This window comes from Pimephales promelas, chromosome 3 (genome assembly GCF_988280905.1).
Source record: "Pimephales promelas chromosome 3, fPimPro1.hap1.1, whole genome shotgun sequence".
Classification (NCBI taxonomy): domain Eukaryota; kingdom Metazoa; phylum Chordata; class Actinopteri; order Cypriniformes; family Leuciscidae; genus Pimephales; species Pimephales promelas.
In genome coordinates this window covers 15,447,120-15,462,917 of record NC_142771.1, presented here as the reverse complement: position 1 = coordinate 15,462,917, position 15,798 = coordinate 15,447,120, and the positions used below count along the sequence as shown (strand labels likewise).

Genomic DNA, 15,798 nt, shown 5'->3' with positions numbered 1-15,798 from the left:
TAATCATTTCTGTCCAGCTGATATTACAGACATCTGGCGTTTTATTCACATAAAAAGAAAATATTACTTTAAATGACGGGACTACCATTTGTGACCAGTCTTAACTGTTTTATGAAGCAAAGCTCCTCACTGGCATGGGACGACGGGTATCGAACAGACAACAGGATTAAAGCACGTGATTCCATGAGTTGAGATGAATTCCCCCCATCATGGCAGGACGGCACATCAAATCATGAGCTTGCATTACAAGGCTATTTAGTGAAACCGCACACACACTCAATTTATGAAGGATGCTAAATGTAGCATGCGTGACATTTCCCCCTCTCTCTCTTTATGTTTTGCTGTTACTTAGCTACCGTAATGTTTTTGTTTTATTTACAATATATTCAAAAAATCGCGAGATAAAAGTGTGTCAGCTTTATAAAATATTGGCGATTAAACTTCGACTTTTAACTAAAAATCATGTTAATGTGACTTTGAATTCACCATTCTGCAACATAAAAATGCATAGGCCTATAGCCATAGCTACTTTATAAATAGACCATTTTAATTTAACAAAATGTCGAATTTCTTTAAAAACTCATTTTAGGCGCCATTTCATTAACTTAATAATAATAATATAGTAGTGGTAGGAGTTAATATCAGTCAAATTCATTAATGCATACACTCAGCAAGATGTGAAGCACCGAAATAAATATTAATATATTTAGATAAACACATAGGCCTTTTAACTCCTTTCCCCCAAAGACACTCTGACCAAATTTTCTTTATTGGCTTCAGCTGGAAGTACCATGAGCTTCTTTTCTTTCCATCGCCATATGTGTACCTATGAGCAATTTGACATAATAGCCAGTCTATAGAATAAAAAGCGCATTACACTCTTAATAATAAAGGTTCCAATTTGTTTTAGCATCCAAAGCATTCATGGAACCGTCAATGCCAATAAAGAACCTTTTTTTTTTTTTTTTTTTTTTAAAGAAGTGCACATAAAATAAAATCAGCGCACAAAAAGTTGTCGTTAGTCTATTGTTTCCCGGTAGAAACTTCTTAATCATTTTGCGAATGGTGACAAAACGATTTGATCATTATGAAATCATACAACAACAAGAATATGTAAAATAATTTCAAGAAATAAAAGCAGGCCTCATGCCTCCTTTTGACTAATTCAGGACTAATAATGGACTTCCGAAAGTTGAAATTGAAAGGGGTCAAATGATTTTCCAGACTATACACCTGAGCATGCGCATATGCAGCTGTCAAGACTCTACTGAGCGTTTCGAGATGATTATTTACAGTGTGTGTTCAGATGGAAATCTGCTCATGCTCAGGAAAGATACTGTGTATTTGTAAAGTGCATTTGAGACTGATCTGGTTGATTATTTCCTTTTAACAAGCTTAAACAAATAAACCAACAGGAGAGGACACTTATTGAGATAATTTATGATGGAGAGAGGCTATAAATGAACATTCATTTAGTATAATCAGTTTGGTCAGAAATGATAAAATTTCCCCCTGAAGATGATTTTCAGAGAAATTTTACGTCTATGAGGTCGTCATTTTATCCATAGAAAACAGCATGCCATCCATTTATTTTGAACGCTAAATTAAATTAGTTCAGTGAAAGAAATTCTAAATCTAAATAATTATGGCTTACAAAATTAAATACAAAAGGTGTTGTAATGCAAAATATACCATAACAAAAACCCTCCAATAAATAATACAAACCCATATTCCATTTAACATCCCTATTTCCCCTATTAAATCATTCCTATTATTCACTTTTGATAATTGTGTTGTTAAATATATAAGGCCTGATTATAATTTTTATGAATCGAAACTGAAAGAAAAGCTCTTTGTCACTTTCTAAGCCCTGGTTTTAATTCTGATACACAATGTATTTGAAAATGTATATGCGTCTCAGAATTGCCTATTTTATGAATGAGAATTCATATTACTGAGAATGAGATTATTCATAATAAAATCGATTTCTTACCTGATACCTTTTTTGGGGGGTGACTGCTTATTTATTTGTTTGATCCTGCGTGTGACACGTCTGCAAAATAGTACAAATTTGTGTAAATTCAGCCAGTAAATCAAAATGTATTTAATCAAGAGAGAAATCACACATTTGACGTTTTGTTGATGTTTGTAGCTTATAAAGAAACATTGTCCTTGCCACATTTAATAAATAACGAATCATGACGTTTATTGTGCATTTAAAAATGTCAGTTTTATTTCCGTCAAAACTCGAAAAGGAAATTCGTCATTTAAATAGGCTATAGCTGAATCATTCGATATTTAATCATTCCAACAAAATAACATGCATCAATAATCATGTTCAGCATGTAACAGAAATACATTCACTGAATGGTTTCCTGACAGAAAATAAACTCGTTAAAAGTTCGTTAAAATGTTTGCAAACATTCGACGCGATGCTCTGGATATATGAAGTAATTCCTGAGAAAAAAATAGGCCTATAGTTTTGTGTCCAAATATGCGATGAATTAGTCATTGACGCTAGCCAGGTGTCTGTGTTTAGTGGACAAATCCACGTGGCTGTGCACATTTTGTAGTTTCTGGTACTCGTACTGAAAATTGAGGACCCGAGGATAGCCCACTGGATTAAACAGTGCTGAGGACGCGTATGGAGAGGTCGGGGCCAATGCGCAGGCGAGGCCAGGAGAGACAGGCTCGATGGCCACTGATTGGGACTGCGGGAAAGACTTGGCTGCCACAGAGTTCCTCGAGAAAAGCGTGGATAGAGCCGGTAAAATGCCGCCAACAGGTGGAACCCCGATGGGTTGATGGAAGCCAAACGGGTATATATCCAGGCCCGGTACTAAATGCGCGCAGGACGAGCTGAACCCGTACGCGCCGTAGCCGAGGTTCGGGAAAGCGCTCGGCTGCAGCGCTTGTTCTCTGAACACCCCAAATTTGAAGTGCTGCCGTTTAAATCGCTTCCTCCTCCTCAGGAAACTTCCGTTCTCAAACATATCCGATGAATTGGGATCCAGAGTCCAGTAATTCCCTTTCCCGGGATTACCCGGCTCGCGTGGCATTTTTACGAAGCAGTCGTTTAGGGAGAGATTGTGTCGGATGGAGTTCTGCCAGGCTGGGAACTTCTCTCGGTAGTACACGAACCGGTGGCTGATGAAGTCGCATATCTCGCTGAGGGTGAGACGCTTCTTTGGGCTTTGGAGAATCGCCATGGTGATCAAAGCGATGTAAGAATAGGGCGGTTTCACCGAAGGGCTTTTGCTCGAACTTGAGGGACATATGGAAGAGGGGACGTGGTCCTTATCCCCCTCGTTATGCACCTGGTCGGATGCAGAAAGAGACGAGGTCGAAAGATGTTCGTCTCCAGACTCCTTGCCACCTTCTCCAACCACGTCGACAAAAAGGTCATCCATTAAATCTGTGTCCAGGGTCATAATCCACAAGCTGGAGACGCGATACTGGTTCTAAACAAACAGATGCCACGCGCGAGTCTTAAACTCTCTCTCTCTCTCTCTCTCTCTCTCTCTCACTCACTCGGAAAGGTCTGTTCCTGGTTCCTCAGATCACTCTGGAAGATTGATTATAAAGAGACGAGCACGCTGACAACTCGAGATTGAATCCGGCCACACAGGAATCTTCAATATTCGAGCGCAGGAGGTCTGGAGAGCTGCGCGCACATGCAATGTCCATCGTCCACTCCAACGCAACTGGATTCCTGCAGCTGTTCGGGAATCAGATGACGATGATGTCATGACGAAGTTCTCAGGAAGAAGCTCCACTCCAATGAAAACAGGGCAACTTTACCAGGTTCTGCCCGCAGAAAGAACCATGATTGATATCATGTCACTGAAGTGCATTATCTGTTTAAAAAAGACAGACTCCTCTGCTCCTTTGAGCTTTGAATGCTCGACGACATCAGATATGTTAGATATCTTTTTTTCATTAGGCTACTAGAAATAAATTACAATTCACCAACACAAAAAGATGATAGTTTATGTATCTCTTTACATAGATTTTACGTAAATCGAATCAGTTTAATGAAAGATGCCGAACTCGGACAAGAAATATAACATTACAGAATAATTATACATGGTCATTTTGTATGCCATCATTCTAGGCTATACTAACGTGTCTTTTTTAGCCAAGCAGTTGACTTTACAAAATTCATAAAGTGGGATAATGTATTACATTTTTAATAGGCTAGCTACAATCAACTTGGATGCTTAAGTCATTTCAAGTTAAATTGCATTAAACTGACTTAAAAAAATTTAGTTGAATCTTTTATAACTTAAAAAAAAATAATTTGCTCAACTTATTTTTATGAGTTAAAGCCATGTAAACGCTATGTTGTTATTTATTGACCATATGTTTTACATTGTAACTGGTAGTTTAATTGTCGTAATTTGTTAGCCAATGTATTTAATGTCTGGTTTTGACAACATTAACACTTTTTTATCACAATAATTGAAAAAAAAGTGACTATAATGGAGAGCATAAAAAAGATAAATAAACAGATAAATGTTGTCTTTGAAGCAACGAGTCCAATAAGAAACAGATTTATAATAGGCTATAGCTATCATATTATCGCACATATGTTTGCTCTTTACAAATAATATCTCGCATTTCCCATGCATTGCGCTTAATGACATGGTGAAAATTAGGTAGGCCTATATCACATAAAACTGTCAGGTCGTTCAGATGAAAGAGAAACATTTTTTTTTTCGCTCGCATTTGGCTGCTGAAGGCGGTTTGTTCAATGTTGAAGCTCTTTGTTGAGGATTTCTACATTTCCTGTCCATATAATCTTATTGATACCGGAGCCCACCGAGCACAGAGATGAGGTGGGTGGGCATGATTTCACAAATCTATCACGTATGTCCTCGGATTGGAAACAGGCCCAGCGAGAGAGATGAATGAAGGATGGGTTGGACGTGAAAACGGGATATTACAAACCCGACGTCGCAGTTCCACAGATGATGTGTTTTAATGTGGTATTCGTGATGATGTGGTGTAGCCTAGAGACGACAATAGCACAGGTTGCAAATGCTACGACTTATATGCTATGTTGGGATTGCAAAAGATTTGTTCTAGGCTATATATTAATAGGCCTACGATTAATATTTTGGTTTTATATTCATAGGCTTCTATAAAAGTTTTTTTTACCCCCAAAAAGTTTTCTAGATGCTTTCTAAAGTCAGAGACAAAATTAACACCTACCTAAAAAGAATAATTTTGTCCTCCAAACTTATAGGCCTAACAATATATTTTGAAATATCTGTTGGGTAAAAACAATGAAACAAAATTCTCAGAACTCGTAGGCTATAGCCTATAAGTTGTCAACACGTTATAAATTTACTATAGCTACAGCCTAAAATCAAACATGATTTAATAAAGTTACCAGAAAGAAAATTATTTTGAAAACACACTAAAGAAATATTAATTGGACTAGAAGGTGTGATAGCTAGCATATCCATAGACAGTAAAAGAAAGATCCCACTTTAAAAATACAGATAATTCATTTTTGGTATCGGGGTGGCGGGAACCATATTATTATTATTTTTTTATAATGAAAACGAGGCTTGAAGGAAGATTATTAAATCTAGGGTGCCGACATAAACATCAGCTGACGTAAACATTATCTTTACAAAAATTAAAACCTGCTGAAAAAGCTTACATTCACGATAAAACGCCACACAACAAAAAAAGCATGGCGTCTTCCCTGGACAAGGACGTAGGCCTGTTTGTTTTATAGACTTAGTTTAGTTTAGTTAGCAGATTAGTTAACGTTTTTCTTATTAGGCCTACAACAACTACAACACGAATGACTATCATTTTTCTAGCCTAACGTTACATTTGATAAGCCAGAAATGACGGCCCATATTTTTTTTAGGCTACTTGTGTGTTAAAAACAACTTAGGCCTACTAACCGTTGGCCATGTTGCCCATTCTTGCCCTCAAAGACATGTCTGTTTGCAGATGGTGTGAATGTTGGAATAATGACTGGACTACAAGTGCTGGCTGCTGACCTCACCTTAGAGCTCGATCAGACGAGACGATCACTGCTCTTCTGTGAAGGAACTGGAAGCCTTGAATGAAAAACTCCACACAGACTGAACGCACAGCGTCACCTTGTGGTAAAATTCAGATGTTCTCCTGCTGTGGAAAATGATTTTTTATCTTATTTGAGTTATTACATAAACAAATGAACGTTATTCTTCTAAAATCTGCGTTAATGCCAAAATCTACCTCAAATTTGTTCAAATAAATGGATCTGAATAGAGACAAAAAAGTCTTATTTCTTAAGTAGTAGTACACCAAAAAATTCTGTCATCATTTACTCACCCTTAAGTTGTTCCAAACCTTTATGTTTTTTTTCTCTCCTGCTGAACACAAAAGAGAATTTTGAAGAATGTCTGTAACCAAACAGTTGACTTCCATAGGCTAGTATTTATTCATTTATTTCCTCCTGTGAAGTCAAGTCCATGTTTGTTTACCCACATTCTTCAAAATATCCTCTTTTGTGTTCAGCAGAAGAACGATGTTCATACAGGTTTGGAACAACTTGAGGGCAAGTAAGTTCTGACAGAAGTGCCATTTTTGGGGTGAACTATCCCTTTAATATAAAAACCAAGAAATGTTCACATTCATGTCATATCATGTCTCATTCTGGGCTACTGAAGATAGCAGACAAACCTGTCCAGCTTAGTCATACTGCTTCTACACCTTTTTAAAGACAAGGAAATGGGTGTAACATCACATAATGTGACCAAATAATAACAAATAATGTTAACAAGCCCTTGACATATTGAATAAACTATTATGTCTTGGGTTTTTTCTATGCAGTAGTTTATAATGTTTGGGACAAAACTGAAGATTATGAATGTGAATGATGGATATCCATTAATGCAGCTCCAGCTAAAATATCTTTACTGAAATAAAGACATAATGCATGCTATTTATTTGTTTGGTTTTCATAAACTCTCATGTTACGAAACACCCTATATTGTTACATTTACCCACAATTTTAAATCTAATGATATGGATATCAAATGTCTGCTAATGTCACTTGTATGGCCTCTTTCTCTCCATGTTCACCTCATTTTCTGGAACATTGTCATAAAAAGATTGTCACTCTTTTATTTATTTATGCTGGTATTTCCTTGAGAGAAATTTTCCTTGATTTAGAAATTTCTAACTAGTTATGATAATGTATTGCCTTTCATGTTGTTCATTAAACTCACCAGAAGGGGTCACCAAAACACCACCGTTGAAACTACTGGCCGATGTCATTAGGAGAGCACGTAGTCCTTATAAAGTCTTTTATTTTATTTATTTTATTTGGGGTACTTATTTTATTTGGGGTAGATTTATATAGGTATAATGAATGTAAAAATATACCATGAATATTCAATAATGCTGCTATAGCTAAAATACCTTGTTACCCTACTGAAACAAAGACCTTATTTTTTTTTTATAAACTCCTGTTTTATTTTAATACACATTTGTTTGTTTGTTTGTTCATTTATTTATTTCAACATTGACAATGTGCAGCAAAAAAAAATATTAATTATAGGTGCTTTGCACCAGATTTAGCTTAAGCTAGTTTCCAGCAGGTGAATTAGAATACAAAAAATACAATATAAAGTATAATAATAATATATAAAAAATAATAATGAGTCAGTTGTGCTCACTGTCGTTTAGCAATCGAAAGAAAAAAACTGTAAATAGTGTTAGAACAACAGTTTCCTTGTCATCTATCCAAAAACTTACTTGCATTTGTAAATTCTGCTCCTGGAGGATCTTGCACTAATCATTCACACATGACATATTAATCTGACCCACCCAATTCAAGGAGTGTGTTAGAGGAGGAAGACATCAATAATGCGCAATGCAGCAGTTTTCATATTTGAAAAGATGACACACAACTCCCACAGCTGTGCTTTTCACACTCACAATCAAGTGTGACAGGTGACAGTTTCAGACGGATTTTTAACCCCACCTCTTGTTAAACTACGTGCTCACGTCTTGATTTGCTGCTTCAGGCTTTCCTCATTTACCTGACAACTGTTAACAGCCCACACACGATTCACACTCAACTTCCGCTCTCGGCTGCTCTCTGAACTCTCCCATTGTTGCTCAAAGTCCTCCTGGGTTGAAGAGAGAGTTTAATCAGACATCAGTCACTATGAAATGTGGTCTTGCATTATTCTATACACACAGACACACATACACACGCACACACTCACTCACTAACTGCAGAGACACACCTTATTGTATTTAACATAAATACTAAGCACTTAATGGTATAATGGTAGAAAATAGGGCCTGGAAAATAACAGTTAAGTCATTACTGTAAAAAAAAAAAATGTTTTTTTTTTTTTTTTTTTTAAACAAAGCAGGGGTAGCCTATACTTGTGATAATCACTTTTGGGTGACAAATGAAATATTTGTAATTACTTAATACTAAATATTTTATAAGTTTAGCTATATTATTTATCATTTTGTTTCTATTTTTCGTGCAATAAAACATCAATATACATTTATATAGGCATGTATAAATATATTGGGTAACACTTTAGATCAGGTACACTTATTCACTATTAAATTAGCATGCTTATACTAACATATCGTAGAATGTAAAGCAGATATTAATGCCATATTCTTCATGACCATATTCTTCCCTTAACCCCATACCCAATATCTAAACGTAACCACTACAATAACTTAGGCCTACCATAAGCAGCTAATAAGGAGTTAATTGAGGGAAAACTCCTAGTTGATAGTGAACCAATCCAAATTGACCATCAATTTTAAATGACATTAATTCAAGAAAATTCACGAATGCAGCCAACACTACAATAATTATGTAAACACGTACTTCATTTTTGTAATGAGGCAAAATGGAGTAAAATGTGGTATGATGTCATTGTAAGACATGGGACTGTTGAGTATGCGATACAATGGTGAATTTCAGTGACAATGTGTAATTGTGATCCTGGTTCCAGAGGAAGGTCCAGGGCAATGATTATAGGATAGTGTTACCTCTGTCGATGGACAGAGCGATGTATGCATGAAATGGATGGATGGATAGTTTTAGATAGTTCTAGAGGAAGGCTCTAGGGGTTGACCTTTCAATGCATCAATAAAAATGTCCAAAATATTTTAATATTGCATAAGATTGAATAATATTGTAATTTATAATATTGTAAACTCTTTGTGAATTACTTGCCTTCAGAGAAGACATTTTTCTATAGAAATGCATACTCTATCTGTAATCTACATCCAGTGGAGTCCTATTCATCAACCCCGATCCATGTAAACCTTAAGAACATCGTTGGTGGAGCAGATTTCAAGCATCAGGGTTGTGAGTGAATGTGATAACAGCAGTTGTGGGTAGCGGTTATCAGACACGCACTCAAGATGTTGATGAACCAGATACGACAATCTGTCATGCTGGTCCGGCTGTAAGGTTTATAGACAATGGCACTATCAAAAATATATTTTGGTATTTTACCTAAAAAGTGAGCTTCGTTATTATAATATATATATATATATATATAATAAAAATATCAGTATATAAATGAATGATAACATTATTATACTATATAAATAATTTTTCATTTATATATTATACATTTTATCATAATGTAAAATATAATATAATGTTATTATTATGTATGATGGTAAATTTTGCAGATTAGCAACATTATAAAACAATATTTGCCTGTAGAATGCAGCGATTGACCAATCAGAATCAAGTATTCCAGAGAGCCCAATAACGTTTTTATGTAAGCAAATATAAAAAAAAACTAAAACTTAAAGTGTCCAACATGCATTCATTTTTTATGTAACAATTATTGTCATTGTGAGTGTGGCCAGTGCAACCCTTGACAAGGACAAGTGTCAGCTGCTATCAGTGTGTGTCAAAGGTCATGACCCCAGGGCAGGGTGGTTGAGCAGAGGTCAGTATCCGATAGTGGAGTCTGGTTGATTCTCTCCTTAGCTCAGCATAGTGTCTTTCAACATGGCCAAAACAACTGCTCCTGCCCCCCGTTCACCTGTGCTTCCATATCGCTCATACAACTGTTATCCAGCGAGAAGATCCACTCAGCAGTCCATCGCTTTAAATCACTCGTTGTGCGCTGTTTATGAGTGCATCACTGAATCTGTGCAGTCAGGTCAGGGGAATCACACATTATTAAAGTAATCAGTCTGATTCAGGGAAGGCAGATAGCCGTCAAAGTCTTGAAATGACCCTCACTGAGGAAAGTGTGTTGAGGCCTTCGGGCACTTCTGCAGTGTGAGAACATCAGTCTGTTTGGCTGTGTCTGTGATTAATTGAAGTTTACTTAGCAGCTTTTCTTGTGAGTCAGAAGGGTTGTTCTCATGCTGCCTGAGAACAAAGCAGAGAAAGCTTGAAAAAAAAAAAACTTAATTAACCTTTACATTTACTTTTGCTTAGGCAAGCATTACTATTACTATTGCTCATAGTTCAGGTTGGTGATTTGAAAAAAAAAAAACTCCTAACCGTAAGTATTAAACTCACGCAACATTTTATGATTTATGATGAACAGATGAAAACATCAGATGTATACTGAGGGAGGAACTTGTGCCTTGCCTGAGAATTTGTGATTTAATGAGGAAAGACTGAAATTTCAAAAGCAGTTCATTTCAGACATTACATTTTATACAATGGTCTCATAAATATTGCTTTTTAGCTCAATGTATGTCAAATTGGCCCAGCTAATGTATTAGAGAGAGAAAAACAGACCAAAAAGTAACTAAATTGTGAACTTGCTTATTATGGAAATGTATTTTTTAAAATATTAAAATAGTATAATATAACATAATAATATAATAATATTATATAATATAAGTTCACTTTTTTATAACACAATATAATATAATAATAGACTATAATATAAGTTAACTTTTTATAACATAATATAATAATATAATATAAGTTAACTTTTTTGTTTTTATAACATAATATAATATAATAATATATAATAATATAAGTTAACTTTTTTGTTATATAATATAACTTTTATATAATATAATCTAATATAATGTAATATAATCTAATATAATATAATATCACTTTTTATATTATAAGTTAACTTTTTTGTTTTTTTAATATATAATAATATATTATAATATAAGTTAACTTTTTGTTTTTTATAATATAATACAATATAATATAATATAATATAAGTTCACTTTTTTATAACACAATATAATAATATACTATAATATAAGTTAACTTTTTATAACATAATATAATAATATAATATAAGTTCACTTTTTTGTTTTTTATAACATAATATAATATAATAATATATTATAATATAAGTTAATGTTTTGTTATATAATCTAACTTTTATATAATATAATGTAATATAATATAATATCACTTTTTATATTATAAGTTAACTTTTTTGTTTTTTTAATATATAATAATATATTATAATATAAGTTAACTTTTTGTTTTTTAATAATATAATATAATATAATATAATATAATATAATATAATATAATATAATATAATATAATATAATATAATATAATATAATATAATATAATATAATATAATATAATATAATATAATATAATATAATCAATCTGGGTCAATCTTGATTGTGTCTTCAATGCCAACACACAATACTGCACACAACCACTTTACTTTCATAATGTAATGTATTTCCAGCTGAAACAGGATAAATAAAAAAAAGAAAAGAAATGAGGTCAGCACCTTTAGGTGAGGTTTTATTATTATTCGGCTGTTGGTTAACATTATCCACTAGCTTGCGTGGCCTATATAATGTCAGCCACAATAGAAAAGTGGAATGAATTGTTGCATTTTGCTAAGATTAGAAAGGCAAGCAGGTTTTTCTTTAGAATAATGTGCACTGGTGAATTACGAGTCAATGTTCATGCAATGTTGAAAAGCACACTGGCCACATTTCTTTAAATGTCCGTGAAATGTCAAGTTTCTCCACAAAGCAAACCTTACTTTTAATACATTTGTCATTTAAACCACAAAAGATAACAACAACAAAAGGTAATGATAAATTTAACTTCTTTACCCAGAACCCTGGGACAGGTCAGAACAAGCTAAGCACCATCTCAACCAAGGCTTTGTTTAATCAACTTGCCCTGCGACTCTATCTATTCATGGGAATTCACACAAAACCTCCTGGCAGCAGATCATGGTTATGCTAAAACAGGTTTGAAATGACACAGCTGATAGCATGTGGGAAAGTGGTTAAGTGGTAAGTGAATTGAAATGAATCAGTCAGTCATGTTGTCCTCCTACAGCCACTACTATTCAGTTTCAGTGCATCAAGGAGGCCTCTCAAAAACATCTCAAAACAGACGCAATGGACCGGCACGTCTCATCGCAGTGTTTCGATTAACCCATGCCTTCTAGCGAAGGAGAACTCGTGGAGAGATGTGTTTTACAGCTGCATGTTCACCAGCCATTCATCATGTAATTTCATGACGGCTCTGACAAGTTAACAACATGGTGAGCTCCAGAAAGCAAACAAATCATGTCATATAAATCAAGGTGTATTTTACACTGGAAAAATGTTTTGTTAGATATATAACCTTTTAATAGGTACTTCAAAGCCCAATTATTTGAATTATTCCTAAATTCCATGAAGGGATTAATTGTTTCCACCCATTTTAATTTTCCTAATGTCAGTAATTAAAGCAGCATTATGACATTTTTTAATTTTTCTCTCGGGGTCCCCCCACAGTTGGGAAACAGTATTGTCTTCAATACTACTGTCGTAAAATCTGGTTACACCAGGGAATACACGCGTGCATTTGTTGAAGCGATATCCCCGAACTCTCACATCTTGGCCAGACTCCAGTGTTGCGTGTGAAATGTCTATCCCAGGTACACGTTTACAAGCCAGCGTCTTTATAGTAACGTTAGCCTATTGGCTACTGTTTTACATAATGGATATGCTAATTCAATTCAATGTTTGTTGGTAGATAATAGCCATGTCGTCAATTTTATAATATCAAGCTGCCATAGATGAATCTGCAAATTTGAAAAATCGATTTGAATTATAGCCTCAGGCAAGACACTTTCACCAGAAAAATAAGTAACAAACATAACTTATCAGCCTGCAGACATAGGATAGTTATCCTGATCGATTATTTTGTTCGTCTAATCGTGTATTATTTACTTCCAAGAATGTAGCCCCTACCAAACTCAGTAATCAGTATATTTTCACGTATCGAGCTGGCACGAGCAACCCGTCCCGGCTCTACAGGGATGTTTAGTGTGTTAAGCACCCTCAAAAGAAAGCAATGCAGTCTACACTGGATGCGGCGAGGGGCAAAGCTACACAACATATTACCAACAGTAAACTGATCGCCCGCACGCTCTGTTTCTGACGCACTTCACATTTGGTTTTACTTGCTGCTTCAGCCATGACAACAGTCAGAGGTAAAAAAAAAAAAAACGCTCGTTGGGCTCTCGCCTCGAAATTTGAGGAAGTGGGGGAAGTGACGTATGCCGCAAAGCAGTCGAATTTTGTAGTTCTTTTTGTGCTCGGGTTCCTACCCGCTCCCCGAAGTTACAGAGTGCCAGTTAAAGCGATACAGACACCATCAGGCTATGGCAGACCTGTCATTCAACCTATTGTAAGTCGATGTACCATCTCAAGGGTTTTGGAAAAATATTATAAAGGTTGAAAAAATGACATAAAAAAGCATTTCTAATAAATTGAAATTATAAAAAAAGGTTCAACAACAATTTATTAAAGCTGCAGTCCGCAACTTTTTTGAGTTAAAAATAATCCAAAATAATTAGGCCTATTTTTATATATATATATATATTCAGCCCGTGTTCAAAACTATCTGCTTGCCGTAGCTTGATTCAAAGCGGTAAGCTTGTAATAAATGTTTTTAAATCCAGTGGTACTGGTGGATTTCCGCGGGAGATTCGAGCATGTCTTTGCGACATTACGTCACATCTGTACATGAGTCTCGGCTAGCCGGAGATTTATAGCCTTTTCTCGCAGCATATTTCTTCCGCGAATAACTGCAATTGCAGATTTTGAACAGAGATGGCGATAAAGAGGAAAAACGACGGACTGGTAGCTATAAGCTGATTAAGCTTTATTAAGCTGGCCCAATGAAATACATTTAAATTAAAATCCAAAATCTGTCTTTTCCATTTTCATTTAGATTCCATTTTAATAAATTAATTGAAAAATAATAATAATCAGAAATAATGTAAAAAAAAATCCATAGTTTTTACAAAATAAAACTTCCAGCAGTGATTGCCAGAATATTTGTGTATACAGTACAAATGTAAAGATATATTTACAGAACAACTGGTAAATTTGACAATTTAAAACTTAATTTAAGATTGTAAAACATATATACATATTTTAATCCAGGATAATTCAACATTCTTTTCTGCTGAATTAGCAAGGCCACAATGCCACTAAAATCTGTTATTTACATAAACTGACATCCACCATAATAAACTGAGGAGGTCAACAGAAACCCACATGATGAATCAAAGTTCATCAAAATAGCTTTTCCACAAGATGAGGTAAATATATAGAGGCTGCACAAAACATGGTAACATACATGACACTAAAACATTCATTAAACAACTGGAGATGGACCATAAAACCCTGACGTACATAACTAATAAGAAAAAAAAAACTATGAAGAAACAATTATTATACAACGGCATTTACGGCTTTTCTCATCCCAAGACGTCATACAACTGACACTTTTGACCATAGTCAACATCCACCATTTTAGGGTACCCTTAAACGTCGGTTAGATGACGTTATCTAATCCTAACCCTACCCCAGACCTAAACCTACCCCGTCACCTATAACTGACGTTAAAGGTAAAGCCTTTTAAGGGTCAAATCAGGCAAAATTGTCTCCTTGAGGTAAAAACTCCACACATTCACTTTACAGCATGTAAACATTTCCCTGGAAGAGCCTGAGAATTGTGGGAAGAGCTGAGTGAGTGGACCAATTCTTTGAAAGTAAATAATGAGGAGTGAACTTGCCAAAACACTTTAGCATTCTCAATAATTTCTAAATTATTCCTGACAATTGGGTCTTAAGCTTATCCACATGGATTGATCTGGCAGCAAAGTAGAAAAGAAATTTGCATAGAAGTTTTGAGATGGGCTTAAACTGTCTACAGCAGCTTTGCAATGTGCCAAATGGCAGATTTATGAGGGCAGGATATACCGCACAGTGTCTTCATTGTGTTTTGAGCATGTGTTGAGGTAGCTTAGGTTAGAGGAGAATTTCATCATGTTCGCCCTAGAGGAAAAAATTAAACCCATAACTTTCACACACTTGAAAAGCATGCAAATGCAAACAACTCTTGCTAAAGCTATTGATCATATGGCTGGTTAGTGATTGGAACAAACCCCTTATTTAGCTATTAAAGTGGTCCCATTGTGCCCTTTCATAAAGTCTTTATTTTGTTTTTTTGGGGTGTACAAGAATATGTTTTCATGCTTGATTGTTATAAAAAGCATTATTTTTCACATATTTTACATATTACAGCTCCTCTCTTCCCAGTCTGGTTGAACGCATCTTTTTCGATGAAGTCCCTCCTTACGTAATATGAAATGTGCTGTGATTGGTTAGCTGGCCCAGTGTGTTGTGGCAGTGCATAACGCGTGTTCGGAAAATGTCACACCCCTTCATAACCGAGAGCTCTACTAAGATGTGAATATCAACAATGTTAATATTCACATCTTAGGGGGAGGGTTTATGTAAATTTTAGGGGAGTTATTT

At 35.0% G+C, this 15,798-nt stretch overlaps 1 protein-coding gene across 2 annotated transcripts in view; it reads right to left on the bottom strand.

Annotated features, from left to right (window-relative positions):
* Positions 1-2,128: 2,128 nt before the first annotated feature.
* The window catches only part of foxd7 (forkhead box D7), a 38,587-nt gene continuing 24,917 nt past the window's right edge, over positions 2,129-15,798 (bottom strand). For both annotated transcript variants that reach the window (XM_039686818.2, XM_039686817.2), the window contains exons 4-6: positions 8,055-8,144; positions 6,029-6,153; positions 2,129-3,807 (exon numbers count right to left, since the gene is read on the bottom strand). In XM_039686818.2, the coding sequence (XP_039542752.1) occupies positions 2,505-3,431 (927 nt within the window). In that variant the 5' untranslated portion in view covers positions 3,432-3,807; positions 6,029-6,153; positions 8,055-8,144 and the 3' untranslated portion in view covers positions 2,129-2,504. The remainder of the gene's footprint in view (positions 3,808-6,028; positions 6,154-8,054; positions 8,145-15,798) is intronic.